At 50.3% G+C, this 9107-nt stretch overlaps 1 protein-coding gene across 1 annotated transcript; it reads left to right on the top strand.

Moving 5' to 3' along the window:
- Positions 1–394: 394 nt before the first annotated feature.
- On the top strand, positions 395–8899 carry KLF16 (Kruppel like factor 16). Its single transcript, XM_029052802.2, has 2 exons — positions 395–996; positions 8157–8899. The coding sequence occupies exons 1-2, from the start codon at positions 510–512 to the stop codon at positions 8447–8449; spliced, it is 780 nt and encodes a 259-aa protein (XP_028908635.1). The 5' UTR covers positions 395–509; the 3' UTR covers positions 8450–8899.
- Positions 8900–9107: the final 208 nt, after the last annotated feature.

The following is a 9107-nucleotide window of genomic DNA, read 5'->3' as shown; positions in this document are numbered from 1 at the left end:
ACGGACTGCCCGAGAGAACGGCAGGGTCTAGGAGAGGTGGGAGAGCGTCTTAACGGGTACCGAGGGGAGAGGCGATCTCTGGAAAATGGAGGCGTGTCTCGGTGACAGGAGGCTGGGGAAAGGGGGAGGGGAACGGAGGAAGAAGTAGGAGAATCACCCCCGAGGACGGGAGGGAGGGGGCGGGCGCTGCCTGCGGAGCACGTGGAGACGGAGCCACGGGGGCAGGGCGGTAGACCGCATCCCGGGGCCGAAAAGGGGCGGGGTGGCGGGAAGTTGGAGAGGGGGCGGGGCCGGCCTTCCCCTTGAGGTGGAAGACTCCGAGGCTCAAGCCCCCCTAGGCGGGGTCCCCCGCCCGCCCCCCTCGCTCTTCGGTGCGTCAGGACGCGTCATTCTGTGCGCGGGGCGGGCGGAGCCGGGCAGCGGAGCGGTTAGAGGGAGTGAGGAACGGGCGTGGGCAGCGACCCGGGCTCCGCTTTCCCCAAACTCTAAGGCCCTGGCCTGGGTGGGGCATGTCTGCGGTGGCTTGCGTGGACTACTTCGCCGCCGAGTGCCTGATGTCCATCTCCACTGGCGCCGTGGTGCACCGGCCGGCCGCCGCCCTGCCCCCGCCCCCTGGGGACTGCAGCCGGGGGGTGCGGGAAACACTGCAGAAGGCGGGGACCAGCTCCGGCGGCGGGCTCACCACGCTGCCTGGAGCCGCGTCCCCGACGCCCTCCAACCCGCTGGTCGCCGCCAACATCCTGACGGACCTGGGCGGGCTGCGCCCCGCCTCCACACGCTCGGACAGCGGCCACTCCTCGTCGTCCTCTTCGTCCTGTTCCTACCCCGGCGAGACAGGAGATCTCGAGAGTGGTACCGCTAGCCCGCTTCCTCCCGCCGCCGCCCGCTGCCACAGCCCGTCGCCGCCAGGCAAGCGCCACCCGTGCCTCTTCCCAGACTGCCTGAAAGTTTACGGGAAATCCTCCCACCTGAAGGCTCACATGCGAACGCATACAGGTGAGCCCGGCCGCTACAGACTCCCCGACCCTGGAACTTCGCTCTAGTCCCCCTCCCTCCTTTCCCTTCTTCCGCCTTTAGCACTCCCCGCCGCCCCGTCCCCCGATCGTTTCACCTCCACCCCGTTCGCCATCCCCCTTCCTCCGTTTCTTGCCCTCCCGTTTCCACTTTCGCCCCGACCTCTTGCCCCCCCACCCCTTTTGTTCCCTGCCGGCTACGAGGGAGAAGCGTCTTTAACGCAACTTGGTGGGCGTGGGGGAGGTTGGATCGGTGATTTTCCACGCGGCCCCTGCCACATTCTCTCTCACCACTTTTTCTCCCCCCCGCGTGGTGGCGCCCCCTTCCTAGTGCGGGCCTGGACGGTACGCGGAGGACCGCAGGCTTCCCCCCCTCTTTCGGCAAAAGGGATTTTGGCGTGGCTCGGAAGAGACGGGCGGGTCGGCCCGAGTGTGCGGGGCTTTGTGTATATATGAGGAGGGCTTGGGAACAGCGGAGTATAGAAGTTTAGGAGCTTTAGGGGAACGGAACTATTTGGCTGAAAGAGTTAGTCTGTTTCACCCCCTCCCCCCCCCCACTAGTAAATAAGTACGGTGCCCTGCACACAGTAGGCGCTCAGTAAATTCGATTGAATGAATGAATTATCGGGCCAAGTGGCGAAGGGAGTGTGGCTAGTACAGTTGCAAAGCGGGAGTCAATTCCCGCCTTCATGGTGGGGACCGGGTGGTGAGGAGTGGGAGGGGTGGGGCTAGGCAGTGTGGTGTGACTGCGAGTTTGGCATGGTGCCCATTTGGGGAGGGGAGGAAGAGTGAGAGGGTACAAAGTGTACTAAATTCAGAAGATATTTCCATCTACATGATGGCCCAGCCGTCTAATCGGGTGGTGTTGAGGCTCCACCTCTCCGAATTGGGTTTTTGAGGCCGAGTGCTTACTGTGTGCGGAGCACTGTACTAATCGCGTGGGAGAGAGACGTTCCCTGCCTACAACGAGTTTAGAGGCTAGAGGGGGAGCAGACAGCATAAATCAATAAATTAGGGATATGTACATAAGGGATGCGGGGTCGAGGGAGGGGTGAATAAAGGGTGCAAGCCAGGGCGACGTAGAAGGCAGTCGAAGAAAACGAAAAGAGGGCTTGATCAGGGAAGGCCCCTTAGAGGAGGTTTGCCTTGGAGTGGTGGGGAGGGGAAGGGGGAGAGTAACTGTCTGACGGATTTGAGGAGGGAGGGCGTTCCAGGCCAGAGGCTGGACGTGGGTGAGGGTTAAGCAGCAAGATAGAGGAGATCGAGGTACAGTAAGAAGTGTGTCTTAGAGGAGCAAAGTTTGCGAGTTGCGTTGTAGTAGGAGAGTAGCGAGGTGAGGGAGGAGGGGGCAAGGTGATGGAGGGAGTTTTTTTGTGTGATGCGGCGGTGGATGGGCAACCACTGGAGGTTCTTGAGGAGGGGGCAAACATGGACTGAACGTTTTGGTAGCAAAGTGATTCGGGCAGCAGAGCCAAGTATGGACTGGAGTGGGGAGAGGCAGGAGTCAGGGTGGTTGGCAAGGAGGCTAATGCAATAATCATGACGGGATAGGATAGCGGGAGTGGCGACGTTTGCATTTTAAGGAGTGCGTATCCATGTTTTAATTTGGTGATAAGTGAGAATGGAAGTAGTTCAGAGGAGAGAGCTATTCAGGAGTGGGAAGGTAGCTCAGTTCGTGAGAGTGGCTGTGACTAACTTCAGGGCTGAGTGGGTAGAATGGAGCCCTAGACAGGCTCTGGTTGGGGCGATGCTCCTCCGGAAGCGTGTGTGATTTTTAGAATGATTTGAATTTAAAGTGAAAAGGGAGAAGGGATTTGGGGTTAAGTTTCGATGCCGGTCAAAGACAGAACTGGTAAGGCTCTCTTCTCCACACTCCCCCTCACCCGCCCCCCCCCCCCCCACACAATACCCCAATACAAGATGCATAAAGGGTTGCCAGGGAAGGCGGTCCCTATTTGGTGGGGAATGGAATGGTTCTGCTGCCCTTTCCCACCCCCCCGCACCCCCCCCCATTTTTATTGAGGATCTCAGAGAACCTTTTAACTGGTGTTTTGTGTAACTGTTCAATACTGCTTCCACCATCTTGACTGTCATGGGATTCCCACCTGGGAAGGGTCTTCACTGAGTAGAGTGGCCTAATGGGTAGAGCATGGGCCTGGGAGTTAGAAAGACCCGGGTTCTAATCCTGGCTCTGCCACATGTCGGCTGTGTGTCCTTGGGCAAGTTACTTCACTTCTCTGTGCCTCAGGAAGAAAAGAAAAAAATTGTCACTGACAGTTATAATTGAGTTTTCTAATCCTGGCTCTGCCTCTTGCGTGCAAGTCACCTAACTTCTCTGTGCCTCAGTTTCCTCACCTGTAATATGGTGATTAAATACTTATTCTACCTCCTCATTAGACTGTGAGCTCCCTGAGGGACAGGGACTGTTTATAGCTTGAGTATCTTTTACCTATCCCAGTGCTTAGTACAGTGCTTGCAACAAAGTGTGCGCTTAACAAATACCACTATTATTTCTAGTAGTAGTAACTTCACTAGAGGCAAAGTCTATTCCCCGCAGTCTGATGAATGTCAGTTTGGAAACCTCTTGAATTGACCTGGCCTTAGCCCTAGGTCCCTATCAGTATAAACTTCTTTTCTGCCTTTCCAACTCTATTTCCTGGGTGCTTTCTCCCACCAGTGACTGAGCTGGCCTATGGGTCATACTGTGGAGTTTGTGGTATGGTTTGTAAATTGCCAGTGAAAAGAGAGAGTAGGGTAGAGCAGAGAGCTGGGTCTAGAGGTGATCTATTTTGGTTTAATGTAGATTCAGGAGGGCTGGTGGCTTTAGATTATTTTTTTGAGGTGGGAAATTCAAATTAATCATTTATTGAGCGCATACTGTGCAGACCACTGTACTAACCACTTGGGAGGGTATGATATAACAGAGTTTGTAGCATGTGCCGTGCCCACAATGAGTTAGTTAACAGTCAATTGGTTTAACAGCCCATACCCATGAAAGAGGGGTAAAATTTAGTATTTAATTCTGCACCCAGGGCATTTATTCTGCATTGGCACTGATTTTTTTTTTTTGGTAAACTCCCTTCCAAATTACTTGGATTAAAACCAAATTTGGACCCAGCCAACTATAGTCAGTGCCAAATATCTCTAACCAGGAGAATTTAGATTATTATTGAACACAGAACACATTTTAGCCAAAGGATCAGCCTCTTCTCCCACTAACATTTTTCCTAGATTGCTGAGAAGCAAAATCAACCAAATGGAGCTTCTTCGCTTTTTATTTTGCCCATTCTTTTAGGGAGCTGCTAATGAGGAGTAAATTATCCATAAAGGTAAAAGTCCATTTCATTGGGTTCTCACCATTCTGTGGTTTAAATGGTTTGTTTAATCCAAAAATGGTGTTCTTTTTGTTGGGATTTTTTACACTGTTCATGATTTCTTTCCCCTTCTGCCCAAAACTCTATTTGTTTAGAGTCTTTTGATTTAGGACCTTTCCCTGATTCAAGGTGAATGGGGGAATCTAGTAGTGGGAGAGGGGTGTGTCCCCACAGTTAGCCTAGGTGATGAAAAGGAAACTTCTCTCAGAAGCCTCTGAATATAATTTGGCCTTAATTGACCTATTTCAGAGGTAGCTCTGGTTTTTGGACGCAGACTTTGGAAATAGGTTTGAAGAGGCATATCCCTTGGGGTGAGGAGTCTTTTTGGGAAAATGAAGCAGCGTGGCTCAGTGGAAAGAGCCCAGGCTTGGGAGTCAGAGGTCATGGGTTCTAATCCTGAATCCGCAGCTTGCCAGCTATGTGAACTTGGGTAAGACACTTGACTTCTCTGTGCCTCAGTTACCTCATCTGTAAAATGGGGATTAAAACTGTGAGTCCCACGTGGGACAACCTGATCACCTTGTATCCTCCCAGTGCTTAGAACAGTGCTTTGCACATAGTAAGAGCTTAACAAATACCAACATTATCATTATTATTATTATTATTATTATTATTAAAGGGACCATTGGGGATAGGGGAAAGTGGGATTTATTTCCCAAACCTCAGAACCTGCAGTCCAGCATTTTTTCCAAGTTAACATTGGGGATGGGTGAAAAGACTTTCTCCCACCCACCTCAATTTTCTTACTGTCATTTTCAGGTTCTTTGCTATTTTCTTCCCCTCTGCCATTAAATATAAATCAAACAATGGTATTTCATTCAATCATATTTATTGAATGCTTACTGTATGTAGAGCACTGTACTAAACACTTGCTAAAGTACAATAAAATAGAGTTGGTAGACCCATTCCCTGCCCACCCAGAGCATATAGTGTACATACTAAAAAAGCCTTCTCTCATCTCTCTCTCTCTCAATTAATAGTACTTATTGAGCACACGCTGCAGAAACTGAATAAAGTGGTTGGGAGAGTACAGTAGATTGAGTAGATCTGATGCTTTCCTTCAAGGAGTTTACAATCTAGTGGAGGAAATGGACAATGAAATAAATTCACCTCCCCTTTAGACTTGTGGGACTTGCCCCTTGCGGGACAGTGACTGTTTCTGATCTGATTGCATTGTCTCTACTGCAGCACTTAAATACCCCAATTATTATTATTGTTGATAAGTTACTTGAATACCTAAGTGCTTAGGTGACAGGGAAGTGTTCTCCCTTAAGTGATCTCCCTCCGGTCTTCAGAACCACCCCCCAACACACACACACACACACACACACACACACACACACACACACTTCACTTATCTCAAGGCATCTTGCCAGTTGGATTCTTTACCAAACCTCCCGTTTCTAGTCCATTCTTTCCTCCAAACTCAACTCCTTTTCCCCACTGTTAATAATAATAATAATAATAATGTTGGTATTTGTTAAGCGCTTATTATGTGCCGAGCACTGTTCTAAGCGCTGGGGTACACACAAGGGAATCAGGTTGTCCCATGTGGGGCTTACAGTCTTAATCCCCATTTTACAGATGAGGTAACTGAGGCACTGAGAAGTTAAGTGACTTGCCCAAAGTCACACAGCTGACAAGTGGCCGAGCCGGGATTCGAACCCATGACCTCGGACTCCAAAGCCCGTGCTCTTTCCACTGAGCCACGCTGCTTCTCGCTGTCACCGCCAATTCCCAGCCCTGGATCACCTCCACTTCTTCACTTCTTTCATTCTTGTGCTGGGGCTGCAGAGACTGTTGGTGGAAATTCAGGCACCAGACTTCTGCCACCTCATTCAACCTCATTTGCTACAACTGTGCCATCTTTGCTCAGGAACATTACTTCTGCCATATCAACTACCGTTCTCACTGAACCCACCAATTACTCCAGATGTATCTTTTTTTTTAATGGTGTTTTGTTAGAGCTTACTTTGTGCCAGGCACTTTACTAAGCACAGGATCATCAGGTTGGACACAGTTCGTGTCCCACATGGGGCTCACAGTCTTAATCCCCATTTTGCAGATGAGGTAACTGAGGCACAGGTTAAGTGACTTACCCGTGGTCACACAGCAGACAAGTAGCAGAGCCGAGATTAGATCCCAGGCCCGGGCTCTATCCTCTAGGCAACACTGTTTCTTTAGGAGGTAGATCTACCTTCTGAAGACCTCAGTATCCCCACTTCTACCCTTCTTTCCCTGAAAGCTTTGCCTAATACTATGTTAACAACATTAGAGCCCTCTCCCCAACACACTCTCATCCTTTCCAGCGGTCTGTCAATCTCTCATCTGCATTTCAAATCTGCCCCTTCTAATAGTGGTACTTGTTAAGTGCCTACTATGTGCTAGGCACTGTATTAAGTGCTGGGACAGATACAAGATAATTAAGTTGGACACAGTCCCTGTCCCAGTTGGGGCTCACAGTCTGAGTAGGAGGGAAGATGATGTAATTCCCATTTTACAGATGAGATAACAGACACACAAAAGTTAAGTATCTTGTCCAAGGTCACACAGTAGTCAAGCGGTGGAGCTGAGATTAGAAGCCAGGTCCTCTGACTCCCAGACCCATGTTCTTTCCACTAGCCCACACTGCTTCCCATGTTTTGCTTTCATTGAAGCATACTATTACAACATTAAATAAGGTGTCATAATATTTTTATTTTGGGGTTTTTTTTTTTGCCAGTTCTTCCTCTGCATCTCACCCCCTAAAGGTGGTGTCTCTCAAGGCCCTGTTCAAGGTCCCCTCGTCTTCCCACTTGACATCCTCTCCCATAGCTTTGCCTACCACCTCAATGCAGATGACTCCCAAACCTCTTTCAGTAGCCCCAACCTCTCAGCTATAGTCTCCCCTTTCTTGTTGCCTCCCTGACATTAGGGCGTGGATGTTCTACCCTGACCTTAAGCTCAATATGTCTAAAACTGATTTACTGAACTTCTCATCCTCCTGTACATATCCCTTCCTCCACCTCATTTTCCCATTGCAAGCCCAGGGCAGTAGGGCAGCTGCTCCAGTTTTTCCAACAGGGCCCTGAGAGTGAGCTCCTGTTTTGTGGGTTGTTCTGTGCAGTCTGAGTGTTAACTCAGGAAACATGAGCAGTTGAGGCTGTTCTACTTTTTCAGCCCCAAAATTTTAGGCTGTACCCCTGAAATAAACTGGTTGCAAGATGCCGTTTTCCTTTGGCAGGCCTGGAAAGGTGTCCAGGTTTCTAGGATGTGGGACTGGGAACCTCTGGGAACAAGAAGTAAAGCAGCATAAAGCTCAAAAGTTTCAAACAAATGCTGTCCTCTAAAAAGTGACATTTTGCTGAGCTTAGGGAATTGTGGGGGAGGGAGGGGAGATGGAAGTAAAAACAAATCAAGCAGAAGCAGTTTTTGGAGAAAAGAATGAGTTCTCCATGGGAGTGGGTGTAGATGGAGAATAGAAGGAACTCCACAACTGAGCCTTGAGAGACTCCCACAGACACAAAAGAACTTAGAGCTAGTAGTTACTGCTGAAAGAGTAAGGAGGAGACAAGCTCTAAGGTGAGACATGCTCCTGGTGCAGAAAATGGAGGATCCAAGGGCTGGGCGGTGGGGATAGTTAGCATATGATCTCCAAGGACAGGACCTGTCTTAATTTTGGATTGGGTTCTGAATTATCTGCATAATGGAGTAGGGAATTAGAGGGCGGCTGTCACCGGCCTTGGGAGTTTATGTTGATTCTCAGTCTGTTGCTTTATTTCCCCTGCAGGTGAAAGGCCATTCCCCTGCACTTGGCTGGGCTGCAGCAAGAAATTTGCACGCTCAGATGAACTGGCCCGGCATTTCCGCACCCACACAGGGGAGAAGAGGTTCTGCTGCCCACTCTGTGATAAGCGTTTCATGCGCAGCGACCACCTGACAAAGCATGCTCGCCGCCACCCCGCCTTTCACCCTGCCATGATCAAGCGCCAAGGCCACCAAAGCACCTCTGCCGATGACATGCTAGCCTCTACCCCTTGCAGTGCCAGTCCCACAACCAGCCCTGCCAAGTTCCTCCTATAGGGTAGAGGGATTGGGCGCTCAGCACAACCCCAGGACTCCTCTCACCTGGCCAGGGTGATGAAGAGAAGGAACACTGTTGAGCTCACCAGCACCACAGGACTGGCCGGGCCTTGGACCCCCGTCTTCCCAGGCTTGGCGTACTGTGCCCCTCTACGGAGCAACATTCCCGAAAAAACAGCTAACAGAAGGCAGAGAACTGATCCCTTCTTCCCTTTTTTTCCTTCCCTCTTCAGCTTCCTGTCCACCTGCTGTTGTTCCTGCTCAGTGACTGGGTTGATTTCATCTCTTTTCTGCTCCCTTCTTCCACTCTATCCAATGCTTGCATAGCAGAGTGAATGGCATGGATCTTCCTCAGAGCCAAAGTCATAAGACAAGAACTATCTCACATAATTGTTTTAATTGTTTCCATCATGGTGAGACTGAACAAGTGAAGCAACAGCTGAGAAGTGACAGCTCCTCTTCCTGTTTCCTTGGCACGATGACAAAGGGTTCGGGGCGGGCCATAAGGCATGCACCAGCAGTTATCATTGGGGAAGCTTGGGAAAAAGAGTGGATGTTCTTTCTGGACACTGTTTATCAAGTCATGACAACTTGAAGTAGCTTTTGCTGAGACTGGATGAAGAGAGTTTGGGAAGAGGGCTGAACCCTGATTCTGTTT

This window comes from Ornithorhynchus anatinus, chromosome X2, assembly GCF_004115215.2.
Source record: "Ornithorhynchus anatinus isolate Pmale09 chromosome X2, mOrnAna1.pri.v4, whole genome shotgun sequence".
Lineage (NCBI taxonomy): Eukaryota > Metazoa > Chordata > Mammalia > Monotremata > Ornithorhynchidae > Ornithorhynchus > Ornithorhynchus anatinus.
Note: the sequence above shows the minus strand (reverse complement) of the source record. Positions and strands in the feature narration are given on the sequence as shown.

Excerpts from the sequence above, each read along its gene's own strand:
- KLF16 (XM_029052802.2), top strand. The coding sequence starts at position 510 with ATGTCTGCGGTGGCTTGCGTGGACTACTTCGCCGCCGAGTGCCTGATG. Across the intron at positions 997-8,156 it reads TCACATGCGAACGCATACAG|GTGAAAGGCCATTCCCCTGC; the intron begins GTGAGCCCGGCC and ends TTTCCCCTGCAG.